The 24374-nt window shown below is 45.7% G+C and overlaps 2 protein-coding genes across 4 annotated transcripts in view; one reads left to right on the top strand and one right to left on the bottom strand.

The window, feature by feature from the left end:
- The first annotated feature begins 328 nt into the window (after positions 1-328).
- On the top strand, positions 329-6931 carry esd (esterase D/formylglutathione hydrolase). Its single transcript, XM_030111957.1, has 9 exons — positions 329-454; positions 1219-1293; positions 4089-4177; positions 5208-5306; positions 5474-5598; positions 5682-5801; positions 5872-5970; positions 6046-6213; positions 6785-6931. The coding sequence occupies exons 2-9, from the start codon at positions 1226-1228 to the stop codon at positions 6863-6865; spliced, it is 849 nt and encodes a 282-aa protein (XP_029967817.1). The 5' UTR covers positions 329-454; positions 1219-1225; the 3' UTR covers positions 6866-6931.
- A 3244-nt stretch (positions 6932-10175) lies between these two features.
- lrch1 (leucine-rich repeats and calponin homology (CH) domain containing 1) overlaps positions 10176-24374 on the bottom strand; it is a 51722-nt gene continuing 37523 nt past the window's right edge. The window contains exons 15-19 of one of the 3 annotated variants that reach the window (XM_030112061.1): positions 23865-23987; positions 20925-21034; positions 20646-20783; positions 20474-20551; positions 10176-15384 (exon numbers count right to left, since the gene is read on the bottom strand). In XM_030112061.1, coding sequence (XP_029967921.1) covers positions 15256-15384; positions 20474-20551; positions 20646-20783; positions 20925-21034; positions 23865-23987 — 578 coding nt within the window. In that variant the 3' untranslated portion in view covers positions 10176-15255. Of the gene's footprint in view, positions 15385-18077; positions 18440-20473; positions 20552-20645; positions 20784-20924; positions 21035-23864; positions 23988-24374 lie in introns of those variants that run through there. The other 2 variants (XM_030112060.1, XM_030112062.1) reach the window with 2 other exon arrangements.

Genomic DNA, 24374 nt, shown 5'->3' with positions numbered 1-24374 from the left:
GGACCCTCCAAAATGAGAATCACTTCTCATTTTATTTCCCCAAATTATTTATTCTCAATTATTTCCTCAAATTGGTGTTCAATTTTAGAAATGATGCTATTATTAGAAGTAACAAATGTTTTTATTCTTAAAGGATTTTGGGATGTTTTTAATGATGAAAAATTCCCTTCCAAAATCGATTTTTCTTTCTTAAAAAATACTTTTGATTCATTAATGAGTTTAAATGTTCATTAAAGAGCCTTCTTATTTTAAATAGACAACACTGCCCTCTGGTGTCCTTTTTGGGCGTTACATGTCATACGTACAACTCTGAATCTGAATAACGTCCTGTGACGTCATCACGCTGACCCTCACGCTCCTGGACTCTGGACACTGTGCACAGCGCCGGTGGGGAAAGTGAACACAACGGCAACTAAAATCTCACTTTTCCGGAGAAACACGCCGAATTCAAAGGGTACGTCTTGTAAATTACGTTTTTCTTTGGGTTATTCGCTTCATTCCAGACTTTGAAGTCTCCTGCATGTCTCGTTATGTCGCATGTGCTAAACTTGCTAATGTCTGCACGCCCCCCCCACCGTCTGACATGTCTCCCACCAAACTCCGTTCACATTTAGACTATTTTTAATTTCTAGTCCCTGTGATGTAAATACGGTGATATACAGAGCATGCTAGGCACAGTTTGTGTGTGAAGCTGTTGGATGTAATTCGGCTGATAAATTGAAGCATGTTTTTGGACACGTATTGAATTATTAGAAGTTTAGTGAGTGAGCTCCTGCAGGTCTCTGCCGCTAACGAGGTGCTCGAGTCGCTGTCGGTATGAATCACGTTTGGCAGCGAATGTAGAAACTGTAGCAGCTACTACTTTTGTCACTGTAATTATTGGTTAATCTACCAAGTTTAAACTGGTTAAAGTGACTCCAAAAATGCAGATTGAGCTTTTAGGTTTCTGTTGATTGCGATTTCGCATGTTCAATAATTTTAAACATTTGTAATATTGGTCTTTAAAATACTAATCAGACAAGCTGCGTGCTTTGCTTTAAAAGGAAATATTCAGATCTTCTTAGTTCGTCTCTCAGATGTAGATCAGAGGCACCGGAAGCTCATTCGTTGGTTTTAATCCTGTGTTTAGTCTGAGTTCACCTGTTCCAGATGATCTTCTGAATAAACCAGGTGTGTGTGTGTAAGTTTGTTCTGCTGTGTGTGTGTGTGTGTGTGCAGGTCAGAGATGGCGCTCACACAGGTGTCCTCCAACAAGTGTGCCGGAGGCTTCCAGAAGGTCTTTGAACACGACAGGTGAGACACACACACACACACACACACACACACACACACACACACACACACACACACACACACACACACACACACACACGGACAGCAGACTGTAGGTCATCACAGGAGCACAGAAACAGGTGTGTGTTATCGGGTGCATGAAGATAATTCATGGCTGCGATCAGACGTCTGTCAATCAGTAACTTCTGGTGTGTAGAAGTACATGAACGTCTCTGTCTTCAGCTCAGACGCTTCTCTCTGTGGGTTTAGAATTTAATTACAGAAATACCGGATGGCGCTAATTCCATGATGCTTCATGATGCTTCAAAATCCCAGTGCTCTTTCTCTTGGCCTGAATGTACAGCGGCTGTGACTGGGACACGGTTTGGTTTTTTTGGTTTACTTGTTTTTTTGTTTTGGCGATTAAAGTGAAAACGCAGCGTCTTGGTGCTTTGTTTCAGGAAAGTTTCATTGTTTTGCCCCGTTTCCACCTGGTGCAGTGCAGCAGGACTGCAGAGCGTGCACGCACCGTGTTGGAAACATCGTTGATTACAGTTTGACCTTCTAACGGCGTCTCCTCGCAGCTATCGGGCCATTAGCCGCCGCGCTCTCTGATGTGCTTTTTATTAACTTTATAGTCGACGGTGACACTTTTACCGCCTTCTTGATGAACAGTTTAATGTCCGACCTGCGAACAGGCATCAAAGGAAGAACACACTGCTTTGAAATGGCTTGTGTGTGTGTGTGTGTGTGTGTGTGTGTGTGTGTGTGTGTGTGTGTGTGTGTGTGTGTCTTAACAGACATTTCCTTTGGAACAGTCACAAACCAGTTTATTAATGACTTTAGTTTTCACAGTAGGAGGAATTTTGAATTTGTTTTGGATGTTTTTACAGCAATAATATGAAAATCTGAAACTTGCAGATATAAAATCTAAACATCAAAAAGTGAAAGTGAAGGAATTTAATAATAAATCAAACAATATTATTTTGCTGAGGTTTTGAAGGTATCATTTCTATGGAGAGGTTGTCATTTGTACGTAAAGCTGATGTATTTATTGTTTCCTGATCAGAATTGTGATTCCAGACATGGTGATCATGTGATCACTGAAGCTCCTGACTGATCCGGGATCTGTTGAGTCGACGTCTTCTAGCAGCTACGCTAATCAGCCAGTCTCAGCTCCCGTCCAGGCGACGGCGCGCTGACTCAGAAAAGTAAACTGGAGCCTTTCAAAATAAAAACACGTCTGGAAACGTCCTCAGCAGATCCACAAGTGGAGTCAGAGGATTTAGCAGCATGTCGGTCATCTGGGAGGGTTTCAGGATACATTAGCATCTGCCATCACTGATGCTAAGCTAAGTTAGCAGATGAATTGGTGATTGATCATTTATCACTGTTAGATCTGCCCCAGACACATCATTCAGCCATTTTTTTCATCTTGAAGCACCCCGATTATAAAACATGAACGTTTATGAGCGAGTGTGAGATTACCTCATAAAAACTTCAATTTAGCCTTTATTTCTCTTCATTCATACATATTTGAGTACCGTATTTTCAGGCTATCAGGCGGCTTATAACCCGGTGCGTTTTATGTTTGAACCGCGTGATGTGATGTGAACCGGTAGACCCCACTGTGGCGCCTGTTAGTGTGGCCTCATGCACTTTAGTATTTATTTACGTTCTTATTATTGTAGCGTTTTTGCTGTAGTTGTTATCTTTTACCGCTACGTTGTGTTCTGTGAGTTCCTACGTTTTCCAGTTACCTGAATGCACCGCTGTGGCGTGAGTGGCTGGGAGAGAGCAGGGGGCGGGACTAGAAAGTGAGTGTGCGTGTCGGAGAAGCCTTTAAGGCCATTTCACAGCAGCTGCATTATGGATCTGGAACAGATCCGCTGCGGAAAGTTACATCTCAAACAAGCATAGATATATAGCTGTATATGTATGTGGCTACTAGCATTAGCACCATAGTAATAAACGGCTGTATTTCCACCAGAGATGGGCTCTGGAGTGCAAGGGGGAATTTTATTTTGGTGGACCGACATCTGTTCATGCGTGGCTTTACGAGTCCCTCATCTTTCGTCCAATCCCTGGCGTTTTGGCTTCTGTGTGCTGAGAAAATAGATCTGCTGTCGGATCACTGGTGACTCTGTTGCAGCTGCAGGGTGTACAGTGAAATGCATCTATTGGAAATGCAGCCATTTATTTCAGTGCCGGCTCTTGCTAGTAGCCATATCTACGGCTATCTATCTGTGTTTGTAGCTCCTGTGCATGAAGTAATTTTCCGCAGCACATCGGTTACAGAACCGTACTGCGGTTGGTGTAAAATGACCCGACGTCCAACTCGTCTTCTTTTCCACAGAACCGCTGAATGTCACATTATTATTATGTCCAGTCGGAGTTTTGCTCCTTTCAAACCTCTGATTGGCCCCTGATCTACGTAGAGAAGTGGCGCCAATCATAAAGTCACCAAGTGCGTGTGCACGGCTTCATGGTGTAGATCCACTACATGGCGACAGGCAGCCATGTCTCCTCACCGTCAGAGCGGGGTCTGTGTGTTGTGTATCTATTCTCGTCATGAACTTGCCGTCATGCTGGTTCCGGGGTTCCGTGATAACATGAGAGCTGCTGATATTGGGGGCGCTTCCAGGCAGTCGGTAGTGGAACGCTATTGGTTGGTTTACGTTAGGGGGCGGGGGCAGTTCTGCAAAGACGACTTTATTAGAAGGACTTCCGAAACCGTATAGATGTAAAGAACACATACACACACACACACACACACACACACTCAGTGTAACGTCAGTGTTTTGTTTCCCCTGCAGCTCTGAGCTCAAGTGCAAGATGAAGTTTGCGGTTTATCTCCCCCCGAAGGCTGAAACTGAGAAATGCCCGGTGCTGTACTGGCTCTCCGGTGAGTTTCAGCGTCCCCACAGCCATGCAAACTCGCAGGGCTCTCTGGTCTCACGCATTGAGCGTGACAGTCACACATTTCGTCTTTTGTCACTCACGACACACATTGTCTTACTCTCCCCGCATTAAAAACTCGCCCTTAATCTCAAACACAATAGAGGCCAGTATTGACTGTCAGTGAATGAGTGTAAGGTTGTTATGTGTTATGCTGATAATTCATCACTCCAGTTGAACTTTTTTATGTTACTGTCTGGAATTATAATGTGAACAACAGAGACCACTTTTCAAAGCTTGTGTCCAGTGCACGGTGTTCTGGGTACGTGGCTGTGGAGTAGTTCAGGTGTGTGAGTCTGGAGTGTTATGGAAGGCAGAGGTATGAGTGGAGATTTCTCAGCCCAATGCAAACTCAGTCTGAATCACACAATCCAGGCCAGGCTCGACTGTCACTGGATGAGTGTATGTTGTTTCGCTCCCTTTTCGTCGTTAATCCACCTGGTTTTTATCCTGAGGAATCTAGGAGCAGCCCAGCCGGTAAAGCAAAGACAGGATTCACACCATGGACAAATATTGAGAAACTGCTCTTTATATATTTTTTTACTTACGGTTTAGAGCAGATTACCCTGTTTTATGAGAAATCCACTTGTTGATATAACTGATAAAGAAAAAATATGCGTCATAATTTCTATACAGCCGAGTTTGTAATGATCTGAACAATGTTTGTACTTGGACTAATTCCTGTGTTTGTAGTGAGTGTGTATCGACACTGTGGAAGAGACGGTTTCTGAATAGACTGAACAGAGCGATGATAGAAATCAGTATGAACTTTTTATTTGGATCATAATTTCAAGAGCTCATCCCATCAGTCTCCAGCAGGCTCACATGACAAGAATGCTTTTTTCCATCGGTTGTTGTGCTACCTTGGTTGGATACCTTGGACTTCACTGTAAGCCTTGGAATCGAACCGCTGCCCCCCCCTTCACCGTGAGGCAGCAGTGCGAACCGTCACGCCGTCCTCCTCTCTGTCCCCGCAGGGCTGACGTGCACGGAGCAGAACTTCATCACCAAGGCGGGGAGTCAGCTGAGCGCCGCCGAGCACGGGCTGATCATCGTGGCGCCGGACACCAGTCCACGTACGTGCACGCTCACACACACACGTGCTATTTTCAAGTAGAAGTGTAAAAACGCCGCCTTGCCATTTCGCTTGAGAACGCAGAACATAGTTTTGCGTTTTCAAGCGAAATGGCCCGGCTGTGTTTTGTTGATCCGTTTCCACGGCGACGCCGGCGTTCCTCCTCAGGCGGCTGTAACATCGAGGGCGAGGACGAGAGCTGGGACTTCGGCACCGGCGCCGGGTTCTACGTGGACGCCACCCAGGACCCCTGGAAGACCAACTACCGCATGTACTCCTACGTCACGCAGGAGGTGGGACGGCCTCGCCCGGCGCCGCCGCCGCTTCCAACGCCGCCGCCGCCGCCGCTCACGCTCCGCTTCTTCTTCCTCTGCAGCTCCCCAAACTGATCAACGCCAACTTCCCCACCGACCCCGAGCGGATGTCGGTCAGCGGACACTCCATGGGCGGGCACGGCGCGCTCATCTGCGCCCTGAAGAACCCGGGGAAGTACAAGGTAGGGCCAGCTCCCAGCATGCAACGGTTCCTAAATGAGAATAACGTCAGTGAGTTTTCCTTCCGTTCAGTCGGTTTCCGCCTTCGCGCCCATCTGTAACCCGGTTCAATGCCCGTGGGGGCAGAAGGCCTTCTCGGGGTATCTGGGCCCGGACCGCTCCAGCTGGGAGGTGAGGGCACCGACCGGACCGTCCGGGGATTCGAACCGGCGGCCGCCTCCTCACCCTGTCCGCCGTCTCTTCCAGGCGTACGACGCCACCGTGCTGGCCGCCTCGTACTCCGGCCCCCAGCTGGATATCCTGATCGATCAGGGCCGGGACGACCAGTTCCTGTCGGCCAGCCAGCTGCTGCCCGACAACCTGATCGCCGTCTGCTCGGAGAAGAAGATCCCCGTGGTGTTCAGGCTGCAGCCGGTCAGCGCCGCCGCCGCCGCCGCCGCCGCCAGCTGTCAGCACAGCTCGAGCAGTGCTAACAGGGGCAGGGTGCTAAGTAATGAGAACAGGATAGGATGCTAAGTGATGCTAATGGGACGGAATGCTAAAGTAATGCTAAGAATGCTAAGGGATGCCAACAGGATAGGATGCTAATGTGATAGAATGCTAAGTGACGCTATGGGGAAACATGATGCTAATGATAATAACAGCTGCTAAAACTTTTTTTTTTTTTGGTGGGAAAATGAATGTAAAGTCAGGAGGATGACTTAATGCTAAGTGATGCTAAGAAAATGCTAGAAATGCTCATGGATGCTCAAGGTTTCTGTAGGAAGGGGACGCTAACTGATGCTGTGTTCATGTCCTGTAACACTCAGAGGCAGCATGATGCTAAAACAGTGCTAATGATGCTAACAGCTGCTACAGGTTTCCTCCAGTGAATGGATCCTGGATGTGGTGGGACAGGAAGCTGAAGGGTTTCAGAGCAGGGTTCAAAGTTCACGTGAAGACGTCAGCATGTCCCTGATCAGACTCCTGGCTGGTTTTCCCGCAGGGCTACGACCACAGCTACTACTTCATGTACTCCTTCATGAACGACCACATCAAGCATCACGCCAAGTACCTCAACGCCTGAGCGCCGCCGGCCGCTTCCTGTCTCCCCTTCAACGGGAAAGGACCGTTTTTCACAATAAAAGCCTTGTGATAAAAACGTGTTGTGTTTCTTGAAGCTGAACCGTGGAGGCCACGCCCACTTTTGAATGTTTCAGCTCTCCGAGGTGGCGGAGCGTCTTTCTGCTGATCGTCAATAGTTTAGCTAACAGAATACATGTGTAAGAACATGAAGGGGAAAAGCATTTTACAGTACACACATTGCTCTCATACTTCCAAGGAAACATTTTTATTCACACACAAAGTAACTTCATCCGTCAGAGTTCAGATCCATGTCTGGTCTTCATAGTGCTGCAGTTTGTTCTTGGATAACTTTGACAGTCGATCACATGACGACTGATACGATGAAATGATGCTGATATATGAAACTGCTGGGTTTTTTTCCAACCCGTTCTCTGGGTGGCCCGAGAGTTTGTGCAGATTGGGTCACTTTTACACAAACTTGGGTTACTGTAGTTATCTTGACTCAGCAGATTTTGGTTGATGATTTTGTGGGCTGAAGGGAAGAGAAGAATCGTCATTTTGGACACTCCTGCAACTCGTTGCATCCGGAGGCTTCTGGCAAATGGAAAGAAGACTGGAGTCCTGAGTTCTCTCTAATATTATTGAAAAGGCTAAAATGAGAAGACCTCTGACATCCTTCTCTGTTTTCGGTGTAGGGGCTGTGGCTCAGCTGGTAGAGCGGTTGTCTTCCAGTTTTCTGGTTGAAGGTTCGATTCTCCAGCTCCCTCTGTCAGCAAGCTGAACTGTCCTTGAGCAAGACTAAACCCCAACCTGCTCACAGTGGATGGTTTGACCGCCTTGCCTGGCAGATAAAACTACAGGCGTGTGAAATGTAAGGAATTACATGTTTTAAAGTAACCTGATAACCTATTTCTTGGTCGCTTTAACCCGCCAGCATGAGTAAGTTTTACCCACTTTTGAGTCAGATTCTTGACCCAGCACCCAGGGTCAAATCTTCAACCCAAACGGCGGCGTAGAAATATCCCAGCATTGGCTCGATCCCTTCTTATACCCGGCAGTTGCCCCCAATTTGGGTTACTTTTAACCCAGCAGTTTTAAGAGTGTGACAATCAACCAATCAGTTTAGAATCAACATGATCTACTCACCTTGAAATTGAGCTGACCTTACTGTGACCTTACTGTGACCTTACTGTGACTCATCTTTTGCAAAGACGTTCTGAGACATTGAGAAATGTACTGAGAGATTTCCAAAGTGAGGAAATCAGTGAGAAACACGGTTCTGTTGAGAGGAGCTGCAGAACTTCGTGTCTTTCAGACCAGATTTGTCCACTTTGTTCATTTGATATATTTGATCTTTGTTTATCTTGTAGCCTTCATCTCCAGCCTCAGCTGGTTTACTTTATTAGGACATTTAAATTAAACATCCCTGAGTGTCTGACAGTGTTACTAGATGACTTCTTTAATGATGAACATGTCAGCAGGATTCATGTCTGCTGATCATTCTTTCTTTTTCTTACTTTCTTTTGACTCCATGAATAAACATTGAATTTATATCAGATTATTAAACATGTCGTGTTTATTCTGGAGCTAAATCCAGGCCAAAAGTACGGTTATTAATGTGAAAAAAATACATTGGAAACTAAATGTTCAAGCTTTGAGCTTGAATTAGATAGAATTAAAAACACTGAATTAGAAATAAAATCAGTTTTAAATTAAACCTGTGACTGAAAAAATAACATCTTAATATAGAAAAAAAAAATATTTGCCTGAAAAATAAAAATAAATGATTTTTTTAAAATAATACGAGCTGAACCAAAATTATATTAAAGTTGGAAAAAGTTTTTGACATTTATTTTTAAAATTTAGAAAGCAGTGTTTTTTTATGCTCAAAGCTTGAACATTGTGAAAAAAAAATTAATAAAAAAAAAAAAGAAAAAAGAAAAAAATAATTTACCTGTTGGCTTCAGCTCCAGTTCCTCACCAGACTGAATCAGTTTGATCACAAAACTTGTCTCGAATCCTTCTGGCATCGCTGGACGTCTTTCATCCACTTCTCTCTGGTCCAGGTTTATTGCAGAATTGAAGAAGCCAGGATCGTCCACATGATCTTCATCCCAAAAACACAACATCCTCTTCTTCACCTTTTAATTTCAAGTCTGACTCTTTCATTTGTTGAAGTTTCGTTTCCAGGAAGAACTTGAAGTGAATTCTAATTAATGTAAAATCTTTAACTTATATAAAATTTGTATAGAAGCTTCAGATGTTAAAGAAACAATGTAAATGAAGGGAATTAGAGAGCTTTTCAGAATAATGGTCAGCCTTTCATTTGTAATGAGGAAATCAATTTGCTTCCTGGTTGAAGTTTCCTCGGGTTGCTTCACTTCAACTCTCCATGTTCTCTCTATGAGAACTGAGAAGAAAAAACACCTGATGAGAATAAAGTTAACTGAATCTGTGAAATTAATAAAAAAAAACACAACCTGGTCCTGAAGTCAAAAACAGTTTATCAAAACACAAAAATATTTTATTTCATTAAATATTTTTTTGGGGGGTAAATAAAGAATCTTAATGAATCAACATAAATAAAAGCTGCAAAAAGGTTTTTTTTTTTTTTTTTTTTTTTCCTTTTAGGTTGACCAGTAGAGTTTCACAGCCAACGCTGGGTTCAGTTAACTGGTCGCCCTGCTCAGGGAATACAGACGAAAATTAGGCCGTGGCTAACTGCGGCGTATTTACACTACTGTAAAGAGAAGTGTTGATTAATATGCTTCGTCCCTGATAAATAAATAAGTTACTTCATATTGACCTTCTTTCCTTTTGTTTTCTTCTAAAGTGAAGCATAAATATTCATTTATAATAAAATAATAACAATAATAATAATAATAATGAAAGATTCAAAGCTTCTGCTGAAGTGGATTGCTTTCACGTGAGAAAATAAAAAAAATCACCTGAATACTGAGGATTGTCTCGTAATCATGAGGACAAAAAATTATAAATTGTCAGTTTCTGTGACTTATCTATTGACATCATTGTTTTGTTGATCCAGAAGAACAGGTGATTTTTATTTTCCATGTCAATGTGATTCCCCTACCGCAGGGCTGGCCAACATAAGGCCCAGGGGCCACATGTGGCCCTTCAGCTCAGCTGCAGCGGCCCTCCAGGCATCAGTGGAAAATCCTCAATCAAATGAGATTTACTTTTAAAATGCTTACATTTTTCCCCATTATTAGAGTTAATTCAGTGAAAATAAAGTACCGCTGATGGAGAAAAGAAGAGTTCAGAGAGGAGAAATGAAGCGGCGGGAGGCGGCGGCCGGTCGGTGGACACGTGAGTCTGGACACTTTATTCACAGCAGCAGTTTAAGGCGACGTCACGGAGACACTTCATGCATCAGAGCGGCTGTTCGAGTCCCACAAACCCCCCGAGCGGAAAGAACAAGTCACAGAAAAATAAATCTGGGCTCCCGCTCGCTCCACAGTACAAAAAGGTGAGTTTTTATACAAAAGACGTTAAAAAAGAAGAAGAAGAAGAAGAAGAAGAAGACTGCTTGACGCTCAGCAGGCACAAACACAAACTGCTGCTCTCTTTCACAGTTGCCAAAACAAAGATCATAAATAGAAAAACAGTTTAAAGTGCAGATTCTGTCGGGGAAGCAGTCACTTTACCTTTTATTGCTCTTTTTCCCCGAAACACGAAGAGACGCTCCCTTTGTTTTCATCTCACGGCTCATTTCTGATCACTCTGAGAAGCAACTTCCTGTTTGGACTCAGATCAATAAATCAAACTGGAGACGATTTGGAGCCAAACGGAGACGTTCTGGTGCTTTGAGAGCAGGAAGCTTCTGGAAAACACCACGAACCAAAGCTGCTAGCCGTAGCTCGCTAATGTAGATGCGAACCGCAGGACTTCAGCTAACTGCGCTCAGATCTTTGTCTTATAAAACATCACATTTAGTTAGTTTATGTCCAAACAGAAACAATCTGTTTATTTGTGCATGAGTTACTCAGCGATGTTGTATTTTGTAGCCAGCTTACTTCGTATGCTAAGCTAATGACTTTTGCTACCGTTGCTTTAACTGCAATCAGGTTTGTTATTTTGTTGAACGCAATTCCCAGAATATTTAAATTTGTTGCTCTGTACAGATTAAATAGCCAAGAGGGATTAATAATGATTTAACGAAGCAGACACCAGATTCAAAATGTTTTATATATACTTTTTTTTTTATATAGCTAGCTAAATATATCTGCTAAAATGACTCTAGCTGACTGCACTAAGATTTTTTTCTGTTCAATGTCACATTTATTTAAAAATTTTAAATTAAGGAAAAGCTGTCGCTCTATTTGTGTACACATTAGCTAGCCTCATGGTTACGCCAAGCTAACGGCTTCAGTTACTGTCAGCATTAACTGAAAACTGGTTTATTAACTTCAGAAATGTCCAGCGTCTCCAGATTTGGCGTTCTGTCCGGTTTGTCCGCCAACAGGGAAAAGAAAGCTGGGAACTCGTAAAGATCCCAGCTGGGAAGTTCCCATTTCCCAGTGGGCTGACAAAAACCATCACCGCTCATGTATTCATCAGCTTTAAAACCGTTTTTAGCTAGCTGGGATGCTAATGTCCGAGTCTCCTCATGGTGTGTCCCATTTACCAGCTCCCCTGAACGCAGCGCAGAAGGCTCTGTCCATACTGAGACATTTTCATGAACGATTCTCTGATCAGGCTGTGAACGACTGAGCTGCCCATAGTGTGGATACATGAAGAGTGAAGTGGTGAAGCGAGTGTTGTGACGGTGAAACATACAGTACGTGAACATCCAACGCTTGTGATAAATAACACGGCTTAATGTACATTTAAATTAAATTATTTACTATTATCACAAGAGAGAGAGAAAAAAGGTTTGTTTTGGCAACTGTGGACTCGTCCAGTGGAAGAGTTTCGTCTTATTTAAAATTCATTTTAACTTTGGATAAAAAGCTGCACTAAAAGAAAAAACTCTCACGCCTGCTGCGACTTTCCAAAACTAAACAGCTTCGTTCTTTAAAAGGAGCAGAACGAACAGCGACCGGCACTCTGCCTTCGCCTCAGGTTTAAACAAAACGAGAAGTCGAATTATGGAACAAATAATGTTGACAGAATGGGCGGGGCTCCGATCAGCAGGGCTCCGTCTGATTGGTCGAATGCAGAGAAACGTCAGTCACCACAGGTCAGCGACAGGAGGCCTGTGGGTCAATCTCAGCAGAGGTCACGGCTGAAGGTCATCCTGCCCGCTGTTCTGAGCCACACAGGTAAAGACTTCATGAGTCTGACGTGGCAGGTAGTGGACGAGGCCTCGGCAGCGCCGAGAACTCAAACCCACCCTGAGAGTCAGAGGCTGGAGCCCCCACCCCCCACTGAATTCTGGACCAAGACAGAAAAACCAAACCAAACGTCTGGTAGCTTGATCCATGCAGTCCGTCTGTCAGTCGTCCAGTCAGGTGATCAGTCTGTCAGTCAGTCAGGTGATCAGTCTGTCAGTCAGTCAGGTGATCAGTCTATCAGTCAGTCAGGTGATCAGTCTATCAGTCAGTCAGGTGACCAGTCGTCCAGTCGGTCCATCAGCTGGTCACTGAGTCTGTGGGTGAGTTGGTTAAGTCGGTTAGTCGTTGAGTCAGTTGGTCATTAAGTTGTAGTGAAGGGTTACAATAAATGTGTTACAATAAACTGTGTTACAATAAATGGCATTACTGTTTTTAATAACCAGTAATCTAACTATTTTTCCATATGAGGTGCAGTTCTGTAGCTATATCTTTTAGACAGTGTTATTTTTTTTTAAGACAGAGCCACAGGGGGCCTGATCATTCAAAGGCAGTTGCAGAACTCTACAGACATAGATCTATGTCATCTATTAGACGTATGTCACTGAATGAAGAAACGCTATCTACAGTTCCAAATCAAATGATTGGTGTCTTGTCCCACTTCAAAAAAAAAAAAAAAAAAAAAAAAGTTTGCTTTAAAGCACTACACTGTTGCCGGATCCTCAGGAAAGTTCTGAATGACATCATCATCTAACCTCCATAGCTGCTCATTTGCATATCTAGGTCAAATGAGACGATGATGTCATCTGAAACTGATACATTGTTGCAACTCAGTCAGGACGGTTCTAAATGACATCATCATTCAGAAAGAAGGAACTGTATTGGTGCAAAGTGACAGAATCATGATCATCAGAGCAGAGATACAGACATAGAGCCCGCATCATTCACAGGCAGCTTTTAAATGGACGTACAGACATCTAATGTGTTTTACTATTGTTTTCCAAAAGCTATTTACAGTTAGAAATGAAATTTGGTGTCTTGTCTCATATCATCACAGCCACATTTGAACAACAGATTAATGTTGTGCTTCCTGTTTGTAATTTATTCAGTCAAGTGTCCATTTATTTCATTAATCATAGAGTTTTAGAATAAATCATCCAACCTGCATCTGGAAGTTCCATTAACAGGCGATCCAAATTCTTTGAAATATTGAAACATGCTTTTTTAAGTAATGCAACAGTTACTTTGCCTAGTAATTAGTTACTTTTAAAATATTGTAATTCAGTTACTTTTTTGAAGAAGTAACTATAACTCATTAGTTTTTGAAAATAACTTGCCCAACACTGGTCAGTTGGTTGTTGGTCAGTGGGTGAGGCTGAGTTCTGTCATTCTGTCATCCGGTCAGTCGTTCAGTTCCTCAGCGGGTCTGAGGAACTGATAACGTTGAGGGGGCGTTGGAGGGCTGGGGCTGGAGGCGGGGGGCTTCTGACAGTTCAGAGGTGGAAACATGAGATCTGGACCAGTCCAGGGACTCATCTGGGCATTTAGGACCTTTGCAGAGAGAACATGTGAACCAACCAAGGTGAGCAGAAGGTGGTCGGCAGGCCCGCACAGTGGTGAAACCGCAAAGACCCCGGAACACCGACGTGTCAGGGATCAAACACAGGGGCCTGTTCAGACCACGCTCCGGTCTCGGTGCTGTTCTCCGGTCTCTGTCTCGTCCTGTCAGTGTTCAGTAACCAGGAGCTCAGTGTGAAGTCCGTCCAGCTCCAGCAGAAGCTGTCGTTTCTCCATTAGTCCAACCTGCACACGTTTTGGCTCATTATCTGAGTGTGAAAACATGAAGCTTCAGCTCTAAACATGAGGAGAGAACAGAGTGAAGTGAGCTGCTGCACGTGAAGCTCCCAAAGCAGGAATATACCGGAAACACAGCCGAGGACAGCACCTCTTCCTTTTTCATCGTCAACAACTGAAATCTCTGCACGTTTAAAGAAAACGGTGTTTTGTTCGGGGAACAGAGAAGTTTGTTCAGTTGAGGGGCTCATTATGGTCTGCAGGGTTTAGAGAGAGTTCAAAATGAATCAAACACAGAAACAACACAAATGATTCAGTTTCAGGGGAATGAATAAGAAATACGTTCATAAATTAAAAAGTCTCGTATTAAAAAAAAACTTTTTCATTGTGTTGAATTTGTTTGACATAAACCTGTAGTTTAAATCTGTTAAAGCCAGAGGAGAGTTTTGAGAGCGAAATTCTTCAATTTTCAACTAATTTAAATAAAAATTGTCATTAAAAATTGCAAAATGCAAAAAGTTCTTTAGAAAACAAATCAAGCTGTTTGATGACAGTTTGAAAGAAATGAGGGCAAAATTTGACCTAATTCTTCAATATTTGGCATAAATTTGAAACTTTTTTATACTGCTGATGATGAGAATGTTGCGCCTGGTTTAAAAGAAGTTTCCAGTGAATAATGAACAAACAGCATCATCTAGTGGCCCAACGCAAAAAGCACAGCTTCAGTGCTTTTGCCGTTTCCATGGAAACGTTGCAGAAACATGAAACTTTTCTGAAGGGAAAAAATAAAAACGATGCGTTTCCAATTGAAATGTTCTCGTGTTCATTTGAGACTCATGATTTTTATTGGCCACATTCCTTTTTAAAACGCGTCTTTTTCTTATTGCTTTTATGTCTTTTGATCAACTCAATTCTCATTTTTAACTATTTATTGGAAAAAGTAGCATTTAAGATGTTTTTCTGCATCAGAAACATGATTGAACCAAGAAATGAAATTAGTTGAATTTGGAATCATTCCTCTCAAAACCATCTCATTGGTCATTTATCTCCGACTCGACGGGCTTTCAGGTGTGTGAATGTTTGGCAGCAGCCGGTGCTGGAACCTCACGGTCGGTAAAATAAAAATAAAATGTTGAAATAATTTAACAGGAAGTTGATTTTCAGTCAGATTTCTTGGCTCCGGTGAAAAAACGCAGGGCGGAGGACCTTCACCTCCCTTCACACACGTCTTTAAACCTAATGCTGGGGTGGAGCGCCGTCTGCAGCTCCTCCGTCCTTCGGCCGGGCGCTGGAGGCTCCGCCCACCTCACGTGAGGAGGGGGTGTTTGCTGCAGGCGGAGGAGGAGGACGCCTCGTCCAGCAGAGCCTGCACCGTCATGCAGACCTTCACCAGACCCTTCTCCTCCAGGATGTGGTGAGGAAGACACAGCTTGTCCTGAAAGACGGAGGGATGAGGAAAGACCAGCAGGAGGAGGAGGAGGAGGAGGAGGAGGAGGAGGAGGAGGAGGGAGAGACAGCGCCAACACAGGATTTAGACAATGATCCAAAGCAGAAGTGGAAATCTGCTGAAGAGAACCAACCCTGAGTCTGGTAGCTCACGGAGCGTCTGTTCTTCTCATCAGTGAATAAACAGGTTTGTTAATTATTCAGGACTAAACTCTACGAGTCCAGACTAGTCAGACTCGTCGGATCTACAGAAGAACACTCAACTCAAGCACTTCTGTTAACCTCCACCGACCACCGCTGCGAGCTGCAGGCTCTCCGGCTAACCTGACACCAGGTCCGAATCCTCAACTCCTCCATCCTGAAACTGAACAGCAGGAAGTCTCCCCTGAGTCTGGTTCTGCTGGTTCTCTCTGGGACTTGTTCCTGGTGAACTGTTGGTTTAAAGTGTTTGTTGTATTTGATGCTGTAGAAATAAACCTGAGATTGTAATCCTTCCTAATCCGAGACGATTACAGCTCCTCAATACAATAAGCCCAAAGATCGGATTCGCTTCAAAACTGAAGCTTTACAGACCTCAGGGCGCCGAGAGTCTGAACGCAGTATGCTAACTGCTAACTGCTAACTGCCGAGAACCTCTGTGGTTGAATATTGACCTTAACGTCACTGGATCTGAATATTTACTGCTTCAAAAACAGCACAGAGCAGAAAAACGTCCCTAAGTCGCTTTTATTACCTTGGTCTTTGACACGTTCAAAATAACACACAGGTCATAAAAATAAGCTTTTTTTTCCCTCTTTAGCAACAGGAAGTGGAGTTCACCGTTTGAACTGCTGCACAGAATAAGAACAACTGAGGAATGATTTAAAATGGAGCTTTGATGGAGGCTGACGGCGTCCGCAAACGCTGCAAACCCCAGCGTCTGGCTGAAGGATGGAAATTCAAGTAATCGCACTGCTTAAGGGGTCCCCTGGTCTCCAGGTAGAGACTCCATACGAGTCTGGGTCTGGATCAGACCGTGGTCTCCAGTTTGGATCAGACCGTGGTCTCCAGTCTTGGTCTGGATGAGGAACGGTCTCGATGTTCCACCCGGTGGTCCACAGTGTGGATCTGCTGAGCTGATTGTTCTTCAGCCTCTGCTGGACAGTGGGCGTGTCCTCCAGTGGAAACCTTGAGCCTATCAGAAGCTGCAGATCGGGTCCAGGTCTGTGGCGGACACAGTCTGAGGGTTGGGAACCCCTGATCCATCAGAGGTGAACGGCTTGAGTTGATAAACTGATCTGCTCTCTGTAGCCCTTCCTTTCCTCCAGAAACGGTGGCTTTGCATATCAGGGTTCAGAAGATGCTGAATGGAAAACTAAAGGCTTGCAGTTCATGGAATTTTCTCATTTCTCCAAAAAAAAAAAAAAAAACACAATCGGCCCAAAGCAGGTTTCAACAATATTCAGGTATTTAAAAGCACAAAAAACACACCAAGCTCCTCTGGACGTGGACCAGTGGAATATGGCTCCATTTGCATGTTTCATCTTCACTCATTTCAGAGGAGAACAGACGCTGCTTTTCACATGTGCTTCAAACCCATTCAAGTTTACGCTAACACGCTCCTAAGAGCATCCAACGGAAAGGGGGGGGGGGGGGCTCCGACAGAGAGGGGGTCTTCATCAGAACCAAGCGAGCCCTCCTGGAGGTCTCAGACATCTGGAACATCTGGGATGATTACCAGGAAATGAGAAACTCGGCTTCGTTCATGTGCCTGAAGTCGTTACAGAACCGCTCTGGCCTGACAGCTGCTGAATCCAGATTATAGAGCATCTTCCCCCTGTGCTGATGTCTGGAGCTGACATTCACACATCTGGTATTTATTTGTGGACTTGCTGCCCTGCAGTCTACTGGACCTCCTCGACGGTTCCAGGTGGCTGCTGGGAGATTTCAAAGTGAAATTAATCCCATCCAAATGTGCAGAAGTCCTGCCAGGCATCAATCTGTACACACATCCCTGATCCGCCGGCCTCCTCAGAGATCCGAACCCCGTCGGGAGTTTCTGTCTTTTCACTGAAGGGAGGAAACGAAGCGAGGAGAGATTCTCATGCTGAAGCTGCGTTTGTGTCACACGAGGCAGAAACCGGGAACGAGCAAAGGAATCGAAGTCCATGAGCTCCGATCTGGCTACAGGAACAGAGGTCTCTTCAGACCAACACCGTCAGCCACAACATTATGACCACCAGCCGGAGTCGTGTCTGTTCCGATCTCCAGGATGGAGCCATGGAACCAGGAAGGAGGCGTTCCTGCGCGTCCTGCAGATGCTCGGTTCGGACATCTGGAGATTTGAAGGCTGAAATCGGCACATTAACCTGCCATCATGGAAACCCGGGTCAAACTGGGAACGGACTCCAGGTTTCCCAGCACTGCTCCACCTGCTCACCTTCTTCCCAGAATGCATTGTGTTTCCCAGGTGCTACACGAGCCGATCCATAACACCAGATCTGGTCCACTTCATCCCTTCATCGATGAGCAGGTGAAGAGCGTTTCTCCACCCTGATTGGACCGCTTGACGACACCCGGTCTAACCCGGTCCTGATCTGACCCGGTTCACGTCAAACTGACCGGCCAGTGGTCATAATGTTTTGGCTCAAACCTTCATTTTATTTTCTCCCATGTGACAAAAACACAGCAGGAAAGAAAGGAGGCGGAGGCTGTGCGGGAGGGGGCGGGGCCAGCAGGGGACTGCCAGGTCGGGGCTACGTCAGCTCGCTCCAGGTGTAGGCCACGAAGAGCAGCACCAGGCAGAGGATGTGGACCAGGCTCGAGCCAATCAGGTCCCAGATCTGCCAGGCAGGGGGCGGGGTCTGAGTGGTGACGGACACAAGCGTGGGAGTCTTTGACTCCGCCCCCACAGGAGAGGAAGAGGAGGAGGAGGAGGAGGCGGGGCTCGGAGCGTCCCGCTTCCTGTCCGGAGAGGTGGTTTCCATAGCAACCAGCACGCGGACGCAGGCGTGAACCGGCTGCAGGCGGCACTGGAGGATGTCGTAGGGCGAGCACAGCGAAGACTGGCGCCCCCCGGAGGACGGGAGGAGGAAGAGGAGATGAAGAAAAGGAGGAGGTGGGAGTGAAAGAGAAGCCAGGGAGGAGGAGAGAGGGAAGATGAAGGAGGAGGAAACGAAGGAGGCGGAGGATTTTAAAAATGGAGATGGAATGAGAACCGAGTGAGAAGAAAAAGAAGCAAAAATTCACAAGAAACCAAAAAGAGACAACAAAAGAAGAAAAACGAGAGGACGAGTGATGAAGGAGAGGAAGAGGAGGATGGAGGAAGGGGAAGAAGCAGAGAACAAGGAAGAGGAGACCAGGAGGGGGGGGAAGAGCGGGGAGAGATGGGGGGGGGGGGGGGGGGGATCCAGGCAGAAAGTAAAAAGAGAAGGAAAAAGGCAGGAAGTTAACCAAAGAACACAGAGGTCAAAGGTCAGAGAAAGAGAGAGCGGTGTGTGAAGATGAGGAGGAAGAGCGGGGGAGGGGGGGTAGCGATGTCCACTGAGGGGAGGGGGAGGAGAAAGCCCCCTCGACCCCCCCTCAGTGAGCAGCGCTGCCAGGCAGAGGTGAGGTGGCTGATGGGAGAGCCGGTGCAGCACGCTAGCACGTTAGCGCAGACACCGCTAACGTGCTAGCAAAGAAGCGACGAGCGAATTAGCACAGAAGCTGCTAGCACATCAGCACAGAAGCTACTAGCGTACTAGCACCGAAGCTACTAGCACGTTAGCACAGAAGCTGCTAGCAGGTCAGCTCAGCGACGTGTCGTCAGCGAAGCGCTCAGGCTACGGTTAGCATCGTCCACGCAGGCAGCTGGCGGCAGCTAGCAGTTAGCAGTTAGCAGTTAGCAAGCAGCGGGGCAAAGTCAAACAGCTCAGAATCAAAGGGAGAAAAAAAAGTTTCTTTTTCACTTTAATTAAATGGATAATCAAAACTATAAGTGGAATATAAACAAAATGCAAAATATAAAATGAAAAACAGCTAACAATATTCCAATTTGTCACAGAAATGTATTTTATAGTCATTAAAATCATTTAAAAAAATTATCAAAAAAAAAAAAAAGGGGTTTTCCAGATTATGAAAAGTTATTCATTCTTTTCATTTGGTTTGTCTTTTGTGACAAATTCGACTACTTCATTAAATTAGAAAAAGTAATGTTTAATTTGCAAAAAAGGAGAGAAGTGAACACTTTAAATTACAAACAGCAGTGAAATAGTTGTTTGTCAATAGTTCAGTTCTTTTTTCAGTTTGAAATGAAATTTGTCACAAATATAATTTGTAAGAGCAGAACAAACCATGCACTGCAAAAAGAATTTTAATTAAAAAAACACACCAAAAACTATTTAAAGAAAAAAATAGGAATTTATTCCACTGCCAAAACAAAAAACTTAACCCTTTTTTTAATTTCTGAAATGAATCAAGAATAACAGAATCCATGTTCAGTTTTTTTTTTGAGGTTGGAAAATGAAAACAAAATAAAAAAAATGTTCTCCAATGACTGAATGGGGAAATGAGTTAAAATGATAAGAAAAACCTTGAAGGACTCAATAAAAATCATATAAAAGAGGAGTTTAAGTGTTGTTTATAAAGGCAGTGATTTGGATATTGTGAGTTGAACCGATTATTAGAATAAAAAGCTTAAATATACTTTAAAAACCTTTTACTCCTTAAAAATAAAGATTTATTTAATTTCATCATCCTCCGCATCTGTCCTCCCCCTGACCCCCCCCGACCCCCCCGGCCTCTCAGAAGCTCCCTGGCGGCCCTTTAAGGAAGCCTGACCCTCACTTTGAGAACCACTGCTTCATCCACACACAGTCCCCTGATCTCTGAACACGTCCTGAGTCTGGACCCCGAGCCACATGTTGACCACAGCTGTTTGAGTCGGAGCCAGTGGGGTGGGGTTGATGGGGGAGGGGGGGGGTCTCTGTGGAGAACTGGGGGGGCGGAGACTGGACCTGGACCCCGAGTTCAGACAGAAACCCCCCCGGATGGTCACAAAGCTCTGGACCGGGACACCCGGGACGACCGGGACGGCCGGGACGGCCGGGACGTCTTACCTCCGCCACGCCCAACTTCCTGCAGGCGTCCAGGAAGTTCTCCACGTTCCTCCGACACTTGGCCATGCTGAGTTTGGGCTGCGAGTGAAAACAGCAAGACAAAGACACCGAGATGAGACCAGGCCAAGAGACGTGTCCCACACGGACAGAACTCTGGGGGAGGGGGACGCACCACGGCGGGCGACGGCACGTGGATGCTGGCCACGGAGCGAGGCCGGATGTGATTGGCCAGATGGCAGAGCACCACGCCGTCCATCAGGGACGAGCCCAGGTCTTCAGGAAGGACCACCTTCAGCCTGCTCTCGATGCTCTGAGACAGACGGAGAGACGGACGTGAGCATGGAGACAGACCAGAGAGACGGACCATCCCTCCCTCACTGGCTCCTTCCCTCCCTCCCTCCCTCCCTCCCTCCCTCTGTGGTTCCTCCCTCTAGAATGGACTGATCCTCACATCTCGGAGCTGTTCCCTCAACTCCAGCTCCTCCCTCAGCTGCTCCATCTTCCTCCTCATGGTGAACTGAGGATCCACCGACTCCAGACTCTTGTGGCTCCGCAGGAACACTGGAGGAGGAGGTGGAGGAAGAGATGGAGGTGGAGGAGAAACGGGAGGGGTGGAGGGAGGGGTGGGGGGTGAAGAGGAAGAGGTTAAAATCATAAAAACAGATAATTGGACCAAGAGCTGAGGAGAGAGATTCATCACACGAGAGACTCAGTGACACACACACACACACACACGCGCGCGCACACACACACACGGTGATGATTGGCTGGTAACGGGGTCAGGAGCACTGATGATGCAGTGTGATGTCACTCACCCCGAGGCCTGAACCCGCTACAGAGCATTAGTCATAATCGTGTCACACACACACACACACACACACACACACACACACACACACACACACACACACACACACACACACACACACACACACACACACACACACACACACACACACACACACACACTGAACTCCGTTCTGGCTGCAGGTTTACGTGCCATCGGTGCTTCAAACAACTGAAAATCTCTCAAAGTGAAACTCTGAAAACAGTCCGACTCCGTCTCCATGGAAACAGTCACGATGGAACTTTTCTGTCACACTGCTACTGGTTCCTGCACCACAGTGCACAGCTGCTCTGCACATGCTCAGTCCACGTAACCCCACACTTCGAGACGACGCGTTTTCACTTGAAACGTTGTGTAAACGGAGCTTAATGCTAACATGAGGAATGTCTCCTGTCGGGCTCAGTTAATGTGTCACAGCGACGTTAGCATTCCTCACACATAGCTAACAGCATCTGCTACTTTAAAATGAAGCATCGGTAACTGTCATGTCAATGTCCCGGCCTGCCGAGAACATCTGAAAACAACAAGAACATAATGTGAGAGACGAGTCTCCACAGGTCAGAAAAACCCTGAAAGTGTCACACCGTCAACTTTCTGAGGGTTCGCTGGACTTTCACAGAGCAGCGTGGCTGCAACATAACTCAGCCTTTTATGGACACACACACACACACACACACACACACACACATTTCTAGAGGAAGTAGGATCGTCCTTCAGGGACGCATTAAAATACAGGAGCTAAAAATAGGAACTGAAGTCAAGCCCAGAGTCATTCACAAGCCAGATGTTTCACACACACACACACACACACACACACACACACACACACACACACACACACACACACACACACAGACGTACTGTCAGATATGTGTGTGTGTGTTTTTCAGATTAATAAATGACACACTGTGACCCTTCAATAGTAACTTAAGGTGTAACTGTAACATGTGACTACGTCTACTGTAGCTCCTCAGAACTCGCTGTTAGCATCAGAAAAAAGTGGGATTTCCAGAGGTTTGACTTCACTGATCTCCAGTTTGCTGAAGGAGTCGTTCCTTAATCCTGAACTAACTCCGTCCTCATGACAGCAACGTGAAACTCGTCCCACTGGAAGCACCACGGCCGTTAAAACCGCTCTGATTAGCATTAGCATGCTAAAACAGCAGCTAGCGTCCCTTCACAAGAGCTCTGTGTTTCTTTCTGCATGCTGGTAGATTATTTCACTGTTACTGCTTGTCCGTCAAGATTATAGAGCAACTTCCTCTCACTGATGTAACTTCAGATGAACTCGATGAGTAAATCAGTCTTCATACCGATTCTAACGCTACAATAATCCAGCCATGTTCACGTTAAGAAGACATCTTTGTTTTAAAAAACTGCAGTAACTGCAGTGAATTGTAAAGATGTTACTCGAGTCAAACATGAAACCGCAGCCGCCTGCAGCTCTGACACCAGGAACCTGAGGACGATGGGCAGGGTGTGCTTTCTTTTATCAACCTACCGACAAATAGACAAAACGACTTAACTAACTAGATTTGTAGTATCTGAGTCCTGGTCAAAAATCACGGGTGAATTTTTCATATGAACTTAAGACAAAGACTTGTGTCAAGGTCTCCTCTGGTCTGACTTTCCGATCGTTGCCTCCCAGTCCGTTGATGACAAACAGCAGAACCGACTCCCGACTCAAGACAGCAGGTCGACATTTCCTTGAACCTTTACTCAAGTTTTCCTTTTTGCTCCCCATAAAACACAGAAATCAGATGAAGAGTCTTGGTTCTGTTGAGACTTCTGATGCTTCAAACATTGTGACGCCAAAAAGCATCAAGCCTGTTGTTCTACCGTCTTCTCAGACTTCCACAACCCGGGTCCAAATCTTTCTTTCTAGTCATTTCTGAACTGACTTCCAAGAATCTTGTTGTTAAATCTTGAGGTTTTCCTTCAGGGATCTGCTCCGTCTGATGAAACCTGCGGCCAACACAGTCTGGACCTCAGCTGATGGATTCCATCTGGACTAAAGCTGAAGCTCCAGACCTTCAGCTGCGTCACACGACCCGGGTTTGAACCTCTGACCGCGTTTTCACGGCAACGATTCTACACAGAAACAAAAAAACTTCCATTAAGATTTTAGGTGTCCGGTTCCCAAAGTGGAACTGTTCCAAAATGCGTGAACTCTGTCGCCATGGTAACGGGCAAAAACGAGACTTTTTGGAACCGTAACATTATTTCTGAAGCATTTTACAAAACAACCACAAACTGACACAAAGCTCTGCATACAGAGCAACAAAACAATAAAAACTACATGGTTGGCAACGTTTCTGCCGTTTCCGTGGAAACAGACATCGACTTCAAAACTCTGTGCAAAACACAAAGTAAGAATATAGTTCAAAACACTTCAGGTGAGAACAGTTCTATCGACAAGTTGACACTCAAAAGGTTCTTCGAGGTTCTCGTTTGGTTCTTTCTGTTGTATTCAGAGCTGTACGTGTTCGGGAAGCCGCCGCCGGCCCGCCGGCCGCGGGATGGCGAGAAAAAGGCGGGACCTACCGCGGCTGTGCACGCCTCCATCATCACGGCTACGGGGCGTGTCTCTACCGAGGAGCGAGGCCTGTGGGAGGAGGGAGGGGTCGAGACAGGAGGAGGGGGGCGAGCAGGGCAGCGAGGGCGGGGCTACAGTCAGGAAGTGTGGGCGTGGGAGGCAGGAAGTGAGGGGGCGGGGCCGTGTGTAGTGCAGGGAGGAGGAGGAGGAGGCGGAGGGTGGAGGAGGGGTCACCAGGTGGACCAGGTACAGCAAGGCAAAGTTCATTCCACGAAAACAACAAAAGACCCCGAGAGAAAAGGGCAACAGCACCGAGAGCACAGACCCATGTGGACCAATCAATGACAGGCATTGATTCAGGTGGTTCAGATCAGGCGAGGTCGTGATTTCAACATCCAAATGTCATGCGGGAGAGATGACAGGAAGTGCCCGAAAAACAAAAAGTAACCAGTGAATCGGAAATCACGTGAAAAAGGAGGAGAGCGACGAGATGACAACATAGAACACAAAACAGCAAA

Source organism: Salarias fasciatus, chromosome 16 (genome assembly GCF_902148845.1).
Source record: "Salarias fasciatus chromosome 16, fSalaFa1.1, whole genome shotgun sequence".
Lineage (NCBI taxonomy): Eukaryota > Metazoa > Chordata > Actinopteri > Blenniiformes > Blenniidae > Salarias > Salarias fasciatus.
The sequence above is the reverse complement of the archived record's forward strand: the minus strand, read 5'-3'. Positions and strand labels throughout refer to the sequence as shown.